Source organism: Sinocyclocheilus rhinocerous, unplaced genomic scaffold (genome assembly GCF_001515625.1).
Source record: "Sinocyclocheilus rhinocerous isolate Xijiao unplaced genomic scaffold, SAMN03320098_v1.1 scaffold942, whole genome shotgun sequence".
Lineage (NCBI taxonomy): Eukaryota > Metazoa > Chordata > Actinopteri > Cypriniformes > Cyprinidae > Sinocyclocheilus > Sinocyclocheilus rhinocerous.
In genome coordinates this window covers 1,143,139-1,163,019 of record NW_015627890.1, presented here as the reverse complement: position 1 = coordinate 1,163,019, position 19,881 = coordinate 1,143,139, and the positions used below count along the sequence as shown (strand labels likewise).

The 19,881-nt window shown below is 35.9% G+C and overlaps 1 protein-coding gene across 1 annotated transcript in view; it reads left to right on the top strand.

The window, feature by feature from the left end:
* Positions 1-5,886: 5,886 nt before the first annotated feature.
* LOC107735958 (F-BAR and double SH3 domains protein 2-like) overlaps positions 5,887-19,881 on the top strand; it is a 42,648-nt gene continuing 28,653 nt past the window's right edge. Inside the window, exons 1-6 of the mRNA XM_016547497.1 lie at positions 5,887-5,997; positions 13,207-13,286; positions 14,209-14,353; positions 14,503-14,636; positions 17,474-17,528; positions 17,926-18,054. Of these exons, the coding sequence (XP_016402983.1) occupies positions 5,887-5,997; positions 13,207-13,286; positions 14,209-14,353; positions 14,503-14,636; positions 17,474-17,528; positions 17,926-18,054 (654 nt within the window). The remainder of the gene's footprint in view (positions 5,998-13,206; positions 13,287-14,208; positions 14,354-14,502; positions 14,637-17,473; positions 17,529-17,925; positions 18,055-19,881) is intronic.

Genomic DNA, 19,881 nt, shown 5'->3' with positions numbered 1-19,881 from the left:
GCGACAGCTGTACAGAGATACCCATTTTAAATAAATTTAGTAGCAGAACTACTGCAAGCGATTTTCAGTGCTGGAAATCCATTTATCCTTTGTTGAAACTTCCACGTCGTCGTGGAGAGCGCAGGTCACGGTCGCGTAGCAACGGCAGACGCTACGAAAGCGCAAGCTCCTGAGCGCTTTGGAAAGAAGGAGAAAGCAGCGCGGCTGGCGTTTTCCCACGTGTTTTTAGGCGTGACATGTGAACGGTCCCAAAGTCTGTCTACACTGGACGCGACAAAGCGACTGTTGCCAATCATTTGAACTTTGGCGCTTTTTAAAACGCCATCGCCGGCGTCTTTTTCTGCAGCTCAGAGCATCTTTTCAAGTTGAAAAAAGTTAAACTTTTCTGAAAAAAAAAACGCCCTACGTCAAGCACCTTTTTGACAGCTGACCAATGACAAGCGAGTGGCGAGTCGTTTCTATAACAACAAAAACAACAAGAAAAATGGAAAAGATAGCCGGTAGATTAGTTCGTACTAGTTTCGGAGCACAAGGAGTTGTATGATATGAGCACAAAACTGTATCTAACTTAGTCTAAAATATGCCACAAACCGTGCATCATTCAACCGGAGCTCCTGGACTAAATTGTTGTAAGCACCATACTGTTTCCTTCCCCGTATAATGTCGCGCACCCACAAACATCGTTGTGAACCGACATTCTCCTCCCCGTTAACTTCAAAAGGCAACGCAAGAGCCAACTTTTTACTCTTTCTCGACATTTCTGCAGCATATAGCGCTAGGCTACTGTTGCAGCTGTTGTTATAGCAACAAAAGACGCCCTCGGCTGCTATTTGTAACCAAAACGCTGCCAGCTTTTTATTTTACTAAAAAAGCGCTCGTCAACTTTTTCTTGTCAAAAAAGACGCTAAGTGTGAACACGCCCTTACTCGCCTACAAAATTCAGTGTTCAGTATTACAATTATAATATCTTTTTACATTTTTGTTGTAATAATAATAAAGCAAAATAACAACAGCAATAATTTCATTATAATAATTTTACATAATTGTAAATACTGTTTATTTAATTTACTGTCAAAAATAAATAACTGTTAATTTTTTTACTGTAAAATATTACAATAGCAATATTAATATTTTTTCAATATTAATATTTTTGTTGTAATAAGAAAAATAAAATGATACTATTATTATTACTACTACAATATATAATAATATAATATACAATATTATAAGTATTATTGTTTTATTATTCAAGTCATATTGATATATAATAAATAATACTTTTTTTGGCCAAATTTTGTAGCCCTAAAAACAAGCACAGTAAATCTGGAGTTTATTTATTTATTTGAAATGCTCAAATCATGTTCAGATTACATTTGTTTTTTCCCAAATTGTGAAGCCCTACCTGAATGCCGTACTATTTCTGGTGATGTTTCAAAGGCTCTGTGCATACTTTTGTACTAATGTTTTATGATAATATTACCCACAACCGCTTGCTCGAGTTTAAGACTTTGATTTCCTTCAGAAAAATGGCAGTAAATATGAAAGCCATATACAGTGGGTACGGAAAGTATTCAGACCCCCTTAAATTTTTCACTCTTTGTTATATTGCAGCCATTTGCTAAAATCATTTAAGTTAATTTTACCATCTCAAGGATGATCAGAAGGAATGGACAGCACCTGAGTTAAATATGTGAGTGTCACAGCAAAGGGTCTGAATACTTTGGACCATGTGATATTTCAGTTTTTCTTTTTTAATAAATCTGCAAAAATGTCAACAATTCTGTGTTTTTCTGTCAATATGGGGTGCTGTGTGTACATTAATGAGGAAAAAAAATTAACTTAAATGATTTTAGCAAATGGCTGCAATATAACAAAGAGTGAAAAATCTGAATACTTTCCGTACCCACTGTATATATTAAAGTAGCAGTTTTAACTACATGCTAAGGGGCCATTCACACAGAATGCGCTTTTGCAGTAAAGATTTTTTGTTCAAGACAGGGCAGTGGAACAAAAAATCTCATGGTTTTCAGCCACGTTTTTTAAAGGTTGAACAACTTTTAACTTGACCGCTGTGTGTTTAGAATGTGCGAGACACCGCAAAAGAGTCGTCTAACTCAGATTTACATAGAAAAACAATGGAAAAGCAGCACAGTGGAATGCAAAAATGCATTGTGTGTGAACGGCCCCTAACATTTCAAATGCTTACAGTAGGTGACGGAAGTCTGTGCATTCCAGATGCAGAATTAAAATGCAGTAGTGCTTTCTAATGTTAAGCTACTGTTTAGTTGAAGTGTGTGAATTGGGATTGAATTAGCACTGATGTTGACGTGCAGGTTGACTCTATTAGTAAAAGATGGGCGGGAAAGGGGCTGTTGCCATAGAAACGTGAGGGGTCAGAGTCGGGGTGCATGTTGTTTTGTTTTTGTTTTCTGGAGCAGGTCATTCCAAGACCAGATGTCTCTATCAGGTCCTTTCCCGCCCTTGCCGTTTAAAGACGCTCTCCTTCCATAGGAATTTTCATCATGTAACGCAACACAACACCTGCTTTCACCCCACCCGCTGTGTCTTACTGTATTAATCAGAATGACGAAACGTAAAATGGCCACGATCGATTCTCACACTCCTTTGTGAGCGGTGCTGGCACACTTTAATAGTGTTTTAATGTGCCATGTCTCCATTAAAACTGATAATGTGGCAGCGCCGGCCCCAAGGACAGGCTGGGTGTGATGTTTAGACGTGTGAGCTCGCTGGAGGCGTCCGATAATGTGTGTGGTCCCTTAGACGTTTGTGTTTCATGTTCATTTCGAGTTTGCGCAGAGGGATTCGACATCAGTGCCAAATCCAAGCGCAGTTTGTGTTCCTGCCAGAATCCAGTGCTGTTTTGAGGTCTGTTTGGACTCAAACCCGGGCGGCTCTTTTTGCAGAGCGACGCGTTTGGGGTCCGTATCTCTCAGAGGAGTCATTAAATCGTGGGCCAGCAGGTCAGAGGTCACAGGGTGAAAGGCGGACCAGAGGTTTGGTCAGTGTTGCACTGGGTCTCTGGACAGACGAGCGTTATACAGATGAGATGAATTAGTCTTCACCACCCCCTGGTGTCTACGCCTTTCTGAACCCTTTTGCATCTTCTGCACTACCTCGCAAGCCTATGTGTTATATTTCAGGGACCCGATACGTTTCTAGACACCAGTATAGCATGATTTAAGGATGGATTCTTTTGACTGTCTAGTAAAAAAAAAAACACCCTAGCAACTGCATAATATCAAATCAGAACACCTTTGCAATTGCATAGCAACACCCTGGCAACAACCAAAATCAGAAAATGTCAAGTAGTCTCATTTATTTATATAGTGCTTTATACAATCCCAAAAAAAAGTTAATACTTTTATTGAGCAAGGATGCATTAAATTGATCAAACGTGACAGTAAAGTCATTTATAATGTTATTTCAAATAAACGCTGTTCTTTTGAACTTTCTATTCATCAAAGTATCCTGAAAAATAAAATGTATCGCAGTTTTTACAAAAGTATGAAGCAGCACAACTGTTTTCAACATAAATAATAATCAGAAATGTTTCTTGAGCAGCAAATCAGCATATTAGAATGATTTCTGAAGGATCATGTGACACTGAAGACTGGAGTAATGATGCTGAAAATTCAGCTTTGATCACAGGAATAAATTACATTTTATATATATATTCAAATAGAAAACATTTCATTTAAATTGCAATAATATTTCAAAATTTTGCTGGATTTTTGATCAAATCAATGCAGCCTTAGTGAACACAAGAGACTTCTTTCTTTCTTTCAAAAACTGTAGTGTAAGTAGTAATTTTGAAGTTTACATATGTTTTAGTCAGTTGTTTTTGTTTAATTGAATATTTTAATCATTTCTTCGCTCTTTAGTCAAGTTACATTTGCATTTTCAGCACATTTTTGAAGATTGTGAATAACATAATGCCATATTGTTGAATTGTATTGTCTGCACATCTATGTAACCCCCCTATATTACTTATTGAAGACCATACCTTCTCGTCTGGACTTTCACTGTTCACCTTTATCCTGGTTCTCACTGACGAGACCCTTGACCACACGCATGATCCCTCCGTATTATCAGCACAAGAGAGCAACAGAGAAAGCAGGAGAAAACGGCTTTCACGAGGAACATGAGAGGAACATGCAGCATATGGCAGGCACGGAGCCCCGGGGTACAAATGACCATCTTACCCTAAGCGTTTCCCTTTCAGCAGCAGCATAAAGCATATGTAGTGCATGAGAGGAGTGTTTGGATGTCAGGACACCGTCCCATTAGAAGAGCTTTGAACTGAATCAGCACACAGGGGAATTGATTCAAAGCCTCGACATGCTCAGTCCTCTTATGTTTAATGTCTCTCGCTCTCTCATTCTCTTTCTTCTCTACAACCCTGCAGTTTGCGGGATGACCAAACCTTGTATTTAGTCTGCTTTATATATCAAGTAATATATTTACTGTTATAGTTTTTATTCATATTTTGATTGTTTTTATTTTTATGTGTTTTTATTTAATTTTTTCGTTAGTTTTAGTCATTTTTATTCATTTTTAATTTTTTTTACTATGTTGTTTTTTTATAAATTTTTTGTTCAGTTTTAGTTATTTTAGTACACCAAGTTATACTAAATGAAACTGACAAATGTTGCCTTGGCAACTAGCTGGAAAAAGCTATGTTTTACTTTATTTCAGTTAAAGTTTATTTTATTTCAAGTAACTAACGTTTTTATGGTTTTCATTTTAGTTTTAGTTAACTATAATAACTCTGGCTTGAGTCAAAAACTGAAAATAAAATGACTAAGTACTAATTTTGGCCTTTACGCTGTCGAGTCATTTGAGATCTCACCTGGATGCTGTTCTTCCCAGTTTTATTTACAAAGAGATTAAACGGTTTCATTTTTGAGAAAATGCACATTTTCAAGAAAATGAAACCTGCATGAGAGGTCAGTGACCTGTGGATGTTCACTGTTGCCTGTTGTGGTTTTCTGCGGTTTGAAGCCTCAGTATATCATACGCTTGTGTTGTTGCTGTTTTTTTGTGATGTGTGGAGATTTTTTGTGATGTTTGGTGTGGAGATGTTTTCTTTCTTATATGATATCTTTCAATGTTTTATTACATTTTAGGAACTTTTTGCATTCCATATATATTATTAGATTATATATTTTATTATTTAACAATTGTGTTTATACAGAATTAAATATTAGTATTTAATTTTAATTAAAATACTGATATAAATAAAAAAAATATTTTATTGCTTAATAATATTGTATTCCAATGACAATCAATAAATAAATATTATGTAAATATTTAAATACAAAAGTGTCAATTTAAATAAACAACTATTTTTATTTACTCTGTTACTTCCGTTTAATTATGCTGATTTAAAATTAAAAAAATTCTTCTATTTCTTTATGCAAAACTTATTGTCTTTTGATTACGGGGTGAAATGATTGAGTGTTTTAATTGTAAACTCTTTTCCAGCATTGTATAATATATGTTTGCTCTAGAGAGCTGTTGTTACTGCCTTTGTCAGCAGACTCTTGTTAAGGTATGAAGGCCCTGGAGCATTTGGACGGCATCCTAGTTGCATAAAAAGCGGTATATTGTACAAACTTGTTCGCTATTTAAAATAAACGACGCTGTTCTTTATACAGTCCCAGAGGTCTGTCCAATCGTTTAGAGTCAGTCAAACTTTACACAGCACATAAATCATTCGCTTTTACTGCTTTCAGCCGGGTGCCAAGCTGCGGGCCGTCCCGCCCACCGGACAATGCCACGCCAGAACCAGCCGAAAGCCCGTTCACCCCTCAGTCCAGAACCATGGAGAACGAGGGCACGAATGAACTCTCACTTCACTAAAAAATGGACCTGGACGATGCCGGAAAGGCTCAGAGGATGAAGCAGCCGTTTTGGGTGCTTTATCGGAGCTCAAAGGCAGTGCAGTGCCCACTCAATGCCCCCATTTGTGCCCCTGTGAGAGGACACAGGCCAGGTCGGGCCGGTTCTGGAAACTGACCTTACTATAGAGGGACGCACAAAGAACAGCTTGTGCAGACTGAAGCCTGAAAACCCCGGGCCAACGTGTGCTTCACAAACACACGCACACCAGCGCAGACCCTCCCCCGTGTGATTATTATTTAGTCCGTTTTGTGATTTTTAAGTTTCTTTTTCCTCTCTTTGTGATGTCATGCTTGGATTATGACTCTCTTCTTTTCTTTACGTGGGTGTTTTTTTTTTTTTTTTTTAGATACTTTGTGTCTTTATTTCCGTCATTCTAACTGTCACACTTCTTTTGGTTCCTTGTGTTTCTCTTTATTTTAGTATTATTTAAATTTTTGTATTTATATTATAGTTTTTATTAATATCATGAATTTGCTTTTATTGTTATATTTTATTCAGTTTAAATTTTAGTAGTTTTTAGGTGTTTGTCATCTTTTTCTTTTTTTTCTTTTTTTAAATATTGCCTTTCATGTTTCATTTATTTTTGTTTCAGTTTTAGTTCTGTTTTAGTTTTTATTTTTATTTTTTACCCTTCTTTTACAAAGTTAGTTGCCAAGATGACATTTGTATTTTTTGTCCCATTTAAGTTTTTCATCTAATATTATTTTTTATTTTATTTTATTTTTCTATTATTATATTTTCCATTTTTATTAATATCATGAATTTGCTTTTATTGTTATATTTTATTCAGTTTAAATTTTAGTAGTTTTTAGGTGTTTTTGTCATCTTTTTTTTTTTTTTTTAAATATTGCCTTTCATGTTTCATTTATTTTTGTTTCAGTTTTAGTTCTGTTTTAGTTTTTATTTTATTTTATTTTTTTTACCCTTCTTTTACAAAGTTAGTTGCCAAGATGACATTTGTATTTTTTTGTCCCATTTAAGTTTTTCATCTAATATAATTTTTTATTTTATTTTATTTTCTATTATTATATTTTCCAGTAGGGCTGTGCGATATGACGATATATATCGGATGTACGAAATAAAAAGTCTATCGTTTCATATTATGCGCCATCGTTTATTTCGTGGTGTCGCAAAATACATTGTTTACGGTAATACTTTTTCATCATTTGGATGACTGCGATCTTTACACGCCACCACGGGGCGTGAAGCGGAGACAGAACCAGGTGGCGAACGACCAGCGAGGACAAAACGAGGAGCTCGTTCCTTTTTGCTACCATTCATATGTTTGAGGGTCAGTTTTTTAAAGAAATTTATATTTTTATTGAGCAAGGATGCATTAAATTGATCAAAAGTGTCAGTAAAGACCTTCAACTGGAGTAATGATGCTGGAAATTCAGCTTTGCATCACAGGAATAAATTACTTTTTAAAATCTATACAAATAGAAAACACATAGTTTAAATTAGAATAATATTTCAGATTTTTTTTTTAATGCAGCCTTTCTAGGGACTTCTTACCAACCCCAAACTTTTTAAAGGTAGTGAACACAGCAAAAGCTTACTGTGGTAGTCATTTCTATAAATAACACAGATCTTAGAGCGTCGAAGTCTACTGTAATGACACACATTTGCATTTCCACTCCTCTTTATGTGTCATCTACTAAAGTACGCACTGAATGCACATACCCATATACCACAAACCAGGCTTTACAGAGTAATCTCTACACATTGTATTTTACTGCGCTGTATAACCATTATGTATATTGTCTAGCATTTAGGCCAGTTCCCATTTCGCTTTCCCTTTGTCTTACATTTAGCCTGTAATGATAAGAGAGAAGAGACACATTGCAGCTTCAGATGCTCTAGATGACCTTTAATTAGTGCCCTGAAATGTGATTAGCTGGTTGCTCTCAGCAGGTCAGATGAGGACGCCTCGGAGAGAGTAAGGACTGAAGAAGGCATTAAAAGAGTAATGTCACAGCAGAATGAGCCTAAAACTGCTGATGTTTTATTAAAATCTCATCTTTAAATGCATCCACTTTAAATAGCCGCATCTATAGATGACTTTGACCATTGCATTTTAAATAGTTCATGGTTCTTGTTTGTTTTTCGTTATAGAATAGTTCTAGACTTTGTCTAGCTGTGCTTTTTATTGCAAGAGATTTACATAAATGGCCTTAAGAAAATTGTCAGATTATGGTCAGCTAGTAATAAAGCACCACAAACCAGGCTTTACAGAGTAATCTCTACACATTGTATTTTACTGCACTGTATAACCTCTATGTATATTGTCTAGCATTTAGGCCAGTTCCCATTTCACTTTCCCTTTATCTTACATTTAGCCTGTAATGATAAGAGAGAAGAGACACATTGCAGCTTCAGATGCTCTAGACGACCTTTAATTAGTGCCCTGAAATGTGATTAGCTGGTTGCTCTCAGCAGGTCAGATGAGGACGCCTCGGAGAGAGTAAGGACTGAAGAAGGCATTAAAAGAGTAATGTCACAGCAGAATGAGCCTAAAACTGCTGATGTTTTATTAAAATCTCATCTTTAAATGCATCCACTTTAAATAGCCGCATCTATAGATGACTTTGACCATTGCATTTTAAATAGTTCATGGTTCTTGTTTGTTTTTCGTTATAGAATAGTTCTAGACTTTGTCTAGCTGTGCTTTTTATTGCAAGAGATTTACGTAAATGGCCTTAAGAAAATTGTCAGATTATGGTCAGCTAGTAATAGAGACAGCCTAATTCAGGGATTTTTAAGAGCTAGTAATTCACACAACCTACTCACTATTGCATTCTGAATTTACACAGGTTTGCTTTAATGGATATTATGTTTGTTTCAGTTGAAGTCTGTATTTTAATTGATGTTTCTTTCTCATATTTTATTTATTTATTTATTTATTTAGTCATTTAGCAGACGCTTTTATCCAAAGCGACTTACAAATGAGGACAATAAAAGCAGTCAAAACCAACAAAAGAGCAACAATACACAAGTGCAAATGACAAGTCTCTTATTACTAGCTGACCATAATCTGGTTTTCTGCCGAAATACAAGCTAGTTTAATGTTTGAAAATAAATAAATAAAAATAATTATTAGCACTGTAATTTTACAGTTGTACTGTAAAATAAAATAAAAAAATTCTTAAATACTTGAATTTTAATTTTACAGTGAAATATTGCAATTGTAATTTCTTATTTTGTTAATATTTTTATTTAGTAGTATTAGTAGTCATAGTAATAATAATAATAATTATTATTATTATTAATATTATTATTGTATAGTCATATTTATATTAGGGATGCACCGGACTGTATCTATTTGATAAATGAAGTTAACCAACTAACATTATACATACCCTTTTGGTTTCTGTACCCAATATTTAAAAAATGTACAAATGCAATAAAAATATCGGTATCGGTACTCGGTATCGGCAAGTACCAAAAATAGAAGTATCGGTATCGGGCGAGTACTGGAAAAAGTGGTATCGGTGCATCCCTAATTTATATATAATTAAACATTTTTGTCCCAATTTGCAGCCCTAAAAACAAGCACAGCAAACCTGGAAAACAAGGCATTTTAAATCACAATTGCAGTTTTTAACTTGCAATTAATATATTTGCATTTCTATTTGGTGACACAGGAGTCACAGAAATTACATACTTCATGCTTGCTTGTTTCTGAGATGATATTGCATTTTTATGTGAAATCAGAAAAAAACAGTCAGGGTCATTAATGCAATGACCTCAGTGAATTTTTCCCGGGATCCCTCTTGACTGAATACAGCTCAGCTTTGTGTAGCTGGACCACACCTTATCAGAGTGCGGATTCAAAGCAGTGGTCCGCCTTATCTAGACCACACAGGATGACTGTTCCGGTTGCCATGACAACTGCTCCACCAGGTGTTTATGGAGATGAAGTGCTGTGTTTGCCTGTAATTACCCGAGCTTGACTGCAAAAGTCTCGAATTGACTTCTACGCTTCAGGAGACGCGACACACGCCTGTAGACTGACGTTCATCTGGAAGCAACAATCAGCCGAGTCTGAACGCCTCCCTGGACAAAATGCTTTAGTTTGCTGAGAATGTATGCATTATGTATGCTGAGATAGAAAGATTCATGCTTACATGCTTTTCACGCACCAGGTTTGACCCCTTAACTGTTTCAGACATTCAGGCCTATTTGACAGGACGGTTCTGAATCTTTCACTTGTTTCGTCAGATTTGCCTGTTTGCATGTTTAGACGGGCTCCTTCTTCATGTTAACATTAGTGGCTCCTGTTTCTTTCATGTGAAGTTCTTGTTTACCACTGGCAGAAGCTACGGCTCACTTCTGAAGAAACGGCAGTCGTGTTGTCGATATTGTGTCAGTCTCTCTGGTGCCGTTCTCACCAGTCATTGAGACAGCATGTCCAGTACCCGTTTTTTACCCTTTGTTTCTTTATTTTGTGTTGTGGTTGTGTTTCTCAGTGAAGATACATATTATGAAAGTTTGTGGGATGTGCATATATAAGAAAAAGGATGTTTTATATTCCACTGTTCTTGAAGTAATTTGAAATAGAAAAGATCAATGAAAATACTGTAAGCCATTTAGTGCACAGCTAGTATATTAATGTTTTTTTTTGGCTGTTGATGATATTCAGTATACAGCTATACAGCTCTGTATTTTCTAAAAGGATTTATTTATTTATTGCTTGATTCATTTATTTATTTACAGTTTGTTTTAATTATATTTAGTTTTTGGGACTTTGAACATATTCTGTCATTATTTACTCACTCAGATATATATTATTTATGTATTTGCTAAAAGGGTTTTGTTTTATTTTATTTATTTAAAAAATGTTTTTGTTTGTTTGTTTACTTTTGAAGATGTTTCATATGTATGTATTTGCTAAACGGTTTGTTTGTTTATTTGTTTGTTTGTTTATTTAATGTATATTGAATATAATGAAAACTGAACCCTGAATCAGCTGATCAGAGGACATAATCAAAACAACTTTTCTACACAGTTTTTCTAAATGAACACAATGCATATGTAATATCAGTATAATATTTCATAATTTATAAATATATGTTTATTTATGTTCACCAGTGTAAACAGCAGCATTTATAAATGATATTGAACGACACTGTTCTGTTTAGCATTTATCGTCATATATTTTACTAAAATCTATGAAAATGTTGTGAAGAGAAATGTGGTCATTTTGAACTGATCATCAATTGAAATAGACATTTTAAAGTAGATCACAGAAATAATTTTTAGTTTTTTGAAGGATTGGAAAACTAGTCCAAAGACAGAAAAATTACATGCAATCATTGTGATTTTCAGTGTTAATTACGTTTATATCGGCAGCAAAATCATAATGAGTATATTGTTAAAGGGGTCATATGACGTTGCTAAAAAATAACATTATTTTGTGTAAGGAAGGAAGTTTGAACTTCAAATCAGATGACAGAGACGAGAGGCCCCCTGGGTTGTATTTCCATTCTGAGAAAAAGAAGGAAAGAGGAAAAGAATAGTACTCAAATCAACTGCAATATGCTCAGTACAATCTTGTCTGCAATAGAAAACCTTTTTATGAAGGTTGTAGAAAATCTTTAAAGGGGTCATATGACGTTGCTAAAAAATAACATTATTTTGTGTATTTGGTGTAATGAAATGTGTTTATGCGGTTTAAGGTTAAAAAAACACATTATTTTCCACATACTGTACATTATTGTTTCTCCTCTATGCCCCGCCTTTCTGAAACGCGTCGATATTTACAAAGCTCATCGGTCTGAAGAGTGAGGTGTGCTCTGATTGGCCAGCTATCCAGTGCGTTGTGTTTTGCCGAATACCTCAAGCGTGTGAAGGAAATGTTACGCCCCTTACCATACTGTGATGCTGTGTCCCGGCGCGATTAGACAAAACCAGTAAAACCCATTATAAACGAGGCATTTGTTTCATCCAGTGGGGACATAATTACTGTTTTACTGTTAATTACTTTTTACGCGTTATTATCTATTCACGAACAGCTTGTAACACTCCAAAGAGAAAGGAAAATTTGAAATCGCATCATATGACCCCTTTAATATTTTTAATATTTCGCCCTGCCCTAGTGCACACTAAGACATTTGTGTTTCCTTTTCTCTTTGACCTTTTTATGTCAAATGTCATACTGTCTTGTTCGCCTTAAGTTTGAGTGTGTGTCCAGCGGCGATGTGAGTGTTAGAAAAACACGTCCAGTGATTATTGTAATACGCAGAGGGAGTCATGCAGAGGAAGGAAAATAAAAGACGTCAGCCCAGCTGATCTGTAGCGTCCTGTTGAGGGACTGAAAGAGGCCAGTCTCTGCCACACCGCCGCCCTCAGCCGAGGAGAACGGCTCCTTTCTTCTGCCTCATTCCCTGCTGCTTACACAAACATATGCCATTCTCTCATCCGCACACACACTGTAGATGTTGTGCTCACAGCGAGCCGCTTTGAGCGCCGTTGTTTGGTATCTGGGAATCGGGCAGGTGGGGATGGGACACAACGAAAGCCAGCGGCTAATCGGCCTCGCATAGAGGTGCATCTCTCTCCTCCATTTACAATATGGCGGAATGGAGAACATGTTATGAAGTGAGGCCGCCTTGTTTGTTTTGCCATATGTTAGGTGGCGTTTGTGCAGTTATGGAAGTGTAATTTGGAGCGGAGGCCTTTCACGTTCCCAAAGGAGAACGCAAACTCCCCGCTCTTCTTACCAACAGCAAACATATGTCACGGTCGTTGGAATTTGGGTTGCTTTGTAACGTGTCGTGTGTCTGGGCTTGTGTTAATCCATGATAAATGGCATTCGATGACAGGGTCATGAGAACACTCATATGGCCTGTTAATTGCTTTGTGTTCATATTCGAAAACAAAATAACAGATGACTGCACACTACCAGCAAAACAGTACAGCAGACGTCCACATCATGAAATGTCTTGTTGACCTTGTTGTTTTCTGTTAGTGTCTGATTGTATAAATTAACATATAGCTAAGTTTATTAGCTTAATATTCATGAATGCATAACTTTTAGATTCATTTATATACAGCCTTTTAATCAACGGAAAAAGTATGTTGGGATTGGGTGATATTACCTAAAAAACCATTTAATGGGATCTTTTGGCATGCTGTTATAAATATACTAAGATTTTGTACATACTAATTTGTATTTTGCTTACTATTTGGGATGGATAGCAATGGAACTGGGATGTAGTGTGAGAAACCGAACACATTCAAGCATCTTATGCTGTTTTCTGTTATTTTTATATTTTTCAGGCCCTGCAGAAGTTGGCGAGTCAGTATTTAAAGAGGGACTGGCCTGGGATCAAACCAGATGACCAGAGGACAGACTACAGGTGAATAAAACATCCTCTTTTACAAGTTTAGGGTGAAATCATAAGGATCTTGTTGTTTAATGACTGTTGTTTCCCTATGGGTGCTTTACAGTGATAGTTTGTGTTTCCTGAATCTTATAATTATAATAATATATAATTATCTTATAATTAAAGTTTTGTCATCATTTACTCACCCTCGTGGTGTTCCATACCTGTATGATTTTTTCTTCTGTTGAACACAAAAGAAGATATTTTGAATTATGTTGGTAACCAAACAGTTGCTTGTAGCTAATGACTAAAGAAAAAGCTAATGAAAAAAAAAACCTATGAAAGTCAATTGGTACCAGAAACTGTTTGGTTATCCACATTCTTCAAAATATTCAAAAGAAAGAAATTCATACAGGTTTGGAACAACTTGAGGGTGAGGAAATGTCAGCAATTTTTTCGTTTTTGGATGAACTATGCCTTTAAGAGAAATTGGGCCAAAAATTGTCAAACCTTTTATGACTACTGTAGGATTGCGATTTTATTTTTTTTGATTGACAGTTTGCATGGTAATGAATATTTGGATAGCTGTTTGAAATGAACTACTTGAATTAAATCAAATGGCCGCCCCACTACAGTGACTAGGAGCCAATTTATCGACTTTATTAAAATAGATGCTTTTCCTTAAGTAGGAAACATTTTATTTACCTTAAATAAGTTAATTATGATCATGACTGACCATGTGTGAAACAAACTTACAGTTTTGAAGGACGACCTGTGAATAAATCGCCATCTGAATGCAGTGGAAGTTTTGTTGCGAAGGAACTATGCTAATGTTCTTTTACTGTACATGCATGCAATCAGACACTGTCCGAATAGGGCTCCTGCTTTTGTTTGCATGGGAATAGCACTCCATAAATAGTATTTGCAATCAGTAACCATGTTTTTCCTGCTGCAGGAATGTGTATGGAGTGTGGCGGGCTTATCTTGAAGGCACCGTGCAGGTGACCCAGTCTCGACTCAACGTCTGCGAGAACTACAAGAACGAGATTTCAGACCCCGCCAAAACCTTACGCCTCTACAAAGAACAGCAGCTGAAAAAGGTACCAACTTCGGTCCTGTGTCCTGTGCCCTGATCTGATCCATCATGTAATTCTTTAACATCCCCTCTCTCTCTCTCTCTCTCTCTCTCTCTCTCTCTCTCTCTCTCTCTGTGTCTCTCTCTCTGCTGTCCCGCGACGGCCACCCGCAGTGCATTGAGCAGTTGGGTCGGATCCAGGCAGAGCTCCAGGATTCAGCGAAGGATCTGGCCAAGTCCAAAAAGAAATACTTTGAGCTGGAGCAGATGGCCCAGGCTGTGCGGGAAAAGGCCGACATTGAGTCCAAGTAAGTGCGTCTGGTATTGCAGGTGCAAACGGTCCCAGAGGTGCCCAGATCAGAAACACACACTTCACAAGTGCTTGTCCCATTAATTAAAGAATAACCACTACGTTCTCAGAAAAAAAATGTATGAAGCTGTCACTGGGGCAGTACTCTAAGTTACAAAAGCTACTTCTTTGTACCATGTTTACCCCTAAATGATACATATAAATACCTTAAAGGTGCATGTTAATACTTTAAAAGTGCATATTAGTACCTAAAATGTACATAGTACCTTTTGAAAAGGTAAGTTACACTTTATCAGTTCATGCATTCCTTGGGAATCAAACCCATAACCTTGGTGTTGCTTGCGCCATGCTTCTGCTGGAATGCCTTTTCCATAAAAATGTGCATATCTGAGAGTTGTAATTGTATTATTTTTCAATACAGCTTTGATCCTTTTACATTTATGTAAATTACATACATTTTTTAATTTATGTACATTACATTGGGAATCGAACCCATGACCACAGCATTGTAAGCACCGTACTCTACTGTTTGAGCTTTTTGAGCCTTTTCCATAAAAATGTGCATATCTTGGTATTGCAATTTAATTATTTTTCAGTAGAGCTTAAATCCTTTTATTTACATTTACATTTGTGTATTTGGTGAAGCAACATGCATTGCATTGAAAGCAGACTTTATCAGTTCATACATTCCATGGGAATCAAACCCATGACCTTGGCATTGCTTGCAACATGCTCTACTGTTTGAGCTACAGGAATGCCTTTCCTATAAAAAAAGTGTGCGTATTTTGGTTTTATTTTTTTAAGTAGAGCTTGAATCATTTTACATTTATTTACATTACATTGGGAATCAAACCTATAATCTTGGCATTGCTAGCGCTGTGCTCTACTGTTTCAGCTTTTTTAGCCTTTTTTTCATAAAAAAAATAATAAAATTACTTTTTTTTTACACTTTATCAGTTCATGCAATCCCTGGAAATCAAACCCATGACCTTGGTATTGCTAGCGCCGTGCTTTACTGTTTGAGCTACAGGACTGCCTTTTCTATAAAAATGTGCATACCTTGGTACTGTAATTTTAGTTTTCAGTAGAGCTTAAATCCTTTTACTTTTATTTACATTTGTGTATTTGACTGACACTATCATGCAAAGTGAATTGCATTCAAGGTGCACTTTATCAGTTCATGCATTCCCTGGGAATCAAACCCATGACCTTGGCATTGCTAGCGCCATGCTCTACTATTTGAGCTTTTTGAGCCTTTTCCATAAAAATGTGCATATTTTGGTATTGAAATTTAAAATGTTATTGCACTGAGCGGTTTTCCACCTTATCGAAGATATTAGGCTCAGAATCACAAACTCAAAGCATTAAAAGTGCCAAAGAATATAAAAGATGTGTCGCTGAGTTGAGATGCCTTCATTAAATATGCATTTCCATGGCTGATACTTAAGCCCCCAGTAGGGAATACCCCACTCTGTTCAAAGCAATTTATTAGCCTGATGCAGAATTTGTTAAACACACTTAACCATCTCTCTCCATCTTTAAGGGCCATTTGTACCCACACTACAATTGCCATTCCAAAGCCTCTGCCAAGACCGGATTAGACAGAGAGGTGAAAGACGAGTCCAGTGGCATGGTGTTGTGAGCTCCTCGCTCAGTTTTTCTATTGATTTTGGCTATTGATGTTGTCCTTCTTAGCATGGCTTGGCAGTAAAGCTGAATTAGAATCAGTTATTGTTCTCAGCGGTAGGAGGAAGATGGGAGAGAATCTGTCTTTGTTCTTAATTTCATGCAAATTTGATGAATCAAATTGTATCAGACCCCAAAACAACTCTGATCTCTAATGAATAGGGCTCTGTGATGTGGGTGTAATCTCTGAATCCAGATGTAAATCTAACATAAACACAGAAAATTGGATGTTAAGATTAAAATTTTGAATTTTCATAGGTGGTTTGTGCAATTTTGTCCATCCTGTGTTCATGAATTTGAACATAGTTGGTCATAAAAAAGCAACTTTTGGTTTCAAAGAATATAGTAGTTCACCCAGAAATGAATCATAATATTGTTATCATAACCCAAATTACCTTTTTTTTTTTTTTTTTTTCCATGGTACACAAAAGAAGTGGTTTTACAAAGTGTCTTAAATGCTCTTTTCTGTGACCAAAAGCATCATATAAGTAGTCCATACAAGCTGTAGTCTTCTGAAGTCATGTGATTGCTTAATGTGAGAAACAGTTATTTGCTGATAATCTCACTTGTGCTTCCACATTTTCAAACTTGGCTCATTAAGATACCAAGTCATGCAGTTTGACATCAATGTCACCAAATGGCTTTGGTTTCAGTATGCAGAAGCATGAATAAGAGCTGCAGTGGAGGGCAGTGATATTTTAGTATTATTATACTATTATGTTCTATTATATATACTATTATATTCACTATTATGAATTAATATTTATTAATATTTTGAATTAGCAATTACAACTGTCATTGTATAGTGAAGAGTAGTGTGCACATTGTTCAAAATATCTGCTGTTATGTTCCACAGAAGAAAGTCATACATGTTTGAAATTTTAAAAAAAATTGGGGGGTGAACTGTTCCTTTAAGATAAGAAGTCATCTCAGCAATGGCAAAACCAGATTTTGTGCCAGCTTTATAAAGCCTCTTCCTTATTTTCACAGGTTGCAGGAGTGATCCACTCTAGTTTGATTTATAATGTCTGTTTCCTCCTCGACACAAATCCGGGATGGATTTGATCTGGGCTTTCGTTTATCCTACCTGTTCCTTCCGCCGGGTCTGGTATATCTGTGATTTATAATACCTGCTCTGTGTTCTCTCAGGTCGAAGCTGGGTCTGTTCCAGTCCAGGATAAGTTTACAGAAGGCCAGTGTGAAGGTAAACACCACCGTCTGTCTGTTTCTTTGAGAAACATTTTGCTTCCACTCTAAAACCTGATTTACTCTTTATACCATGTTAGTGTAGCATGACCACTATGTTTTTGGGTCTTCTGTCAAGCACAACTTTGGACTGTGCTGGAGGGGAATTTGAAAAAAAAATGAACATTTTGTCATATTTTGCACAGCTGGACTAGAGTAGAAGTAGATGATTTACACTTTGAAGTTACAAAAAGGCACCATAAAAGTAGTCCATACAACTCGTACACTATATTTCAAGTCTTCTAATAGTGTTAAGTGAGGAAAGGCCAGAATTTGGATGTGACCGATGGCAGTTTTGCGATGGAGGCTTGTGCTTTGCACTTCTTGAAGTTTTGGACCTCATGTGTGTGTTTCAGTTGAAAGCGAAGAGGAGCGATTGTAACTCCAAAGCGACCCATGCGAGGAACGAATATCTTCTCACATTGGCGGCCGCTAATGCACATCACGACCGCTATTACCAGACCGACCTGGCCAACTGCATCAAGGTGAGCACCACAGCGATGCAGTGTTATTTTAGTATTTATATACTATTATAGTATATTTATTAATATTTTGATCTAGTTTTTATTTTTGGTTTAATTGTAATTTGTTTATATTTTTTGTAATTGTTACATGCTTTTGACATTTTTAATCGTTTTTTTTAATATATATTTCCATTTAGATTAATTTTTTATTTCAGTTTTAGTAATTGCAGTACTTCAATTTGTTTATTTTTTAGTGTTTTAAGTTCATCTAATATTTATATTTTATATTATTTCAGTTTTATTTCAAATACCAAAAATTATTTTTAATAGTTTTAGGTAGCGATGACACATCAGCGATGACCTCTGAACCAAGCATCATAAAGGCATTGAAAGCCCTTAATTAATTCTTCAGTTTAAAAGAAAAACCTTGCTTTGATGTTTTCTAAATTGTCATTTTGAGGACTTTTCTTGGTGGATGAACTTGTCATGTGGGTGCAGTTTGCTACATGTCAACAGTGCTTAATTTTATTGAATATTAGAGTATTGATTTCATAATTCCTGTTGTTGGTTATGTATTGCACATCTTAAAGTTTTACAAGAGTCATGTCTGTTGGCATGAATCTAGAACAGTGGGTCAGACAATGATGTAATCTATGGGCAGATCAAACTATGTACTTCCTGTGTAGATTTCCTCACAGGAAAAAGCTCCCTTGCAGAGAGAAATAGTTGCATGCTTTCTTTCTCTGCCCAGTATTGCTCATTTACAACTGGATAAGAGAGGTCTACTCTTATGTCACTGAATGTGTTTGCATGCATTAAGTTGTAGAAACTACTTGACCGCCATTCTGGTGTGTGCATGTGTGTTTGTTTTAAAAACTGAGAAAGGTGATAAAATATCCTCAGCTGTTTCTAAAAAGCATTGTGTCGTGCATGTAAACACACTCGCTGACTGGAGACTATATTACGGTTTCTTTCTTGTGCAGATGTTAAATGCTTGTAATGGCTGATTACGTAACTGAATGTTTGGTGTTTGTGGTCCAGCATATCTGGCTGTGTGTGTAAGGACACTGAAGCACGTCTGGTATGTGTTCTCATGCAGCGCCTCCACGCTCATGGGACTTAATCACAGCTCAGAGAACAAGGGTGGGATTAAATTAACCAAAATGTAGAAATAATCAATGATTTGTTGACCGAGCTGTGTTGCACCATTTAATTTTAAACACAGATTAACAAATCGGGGATTAAAATTCTAACCTGAGTTTAAAACGAGTAATTTTGTCTGCCATGATAGATTTGTTATTGTAATTAAACCGCAATTGTGTTAATATTGCATTTCCTTTTAACCTGTATGTTTAATTCACAACCGAGACTTAAATCAGAGTTTATAGTAACGGAGTAACAGGATTAAAGGTAAACTGTTTTAAATGTAGGCCTAAATTAAAACCAGGATCAAACTGATGGTTTGAATGTAAGTCTGCTACGTTAGGTACAACAGAATTATTAGATAAACCGTGATTTAATCTAGATTTAATCTTAAGATTTATTTGGTGCAGCCCACGAGACTTCTACCTTTACTTAATGACAGTGACTTAAAAGTCAACATGAAATAGCATTCACAGACCATTTTATTTCCAAATGAAAACATAGTCCAGGAACAAATGCTTTGCTAGTGACTACCAGGGTTATTATAGTTAACTAAACTAAAACTAAAACCACTAAAAAAATCATTATTCATCATTGAAATAAAATAAACGTTACCTGAAATAAAATATATATTAATTATAATAAATGTGTTTTTGTTTGTTTGTGTGTGTATGTGTATGTGTATGTGTATGTATGTATGTATGT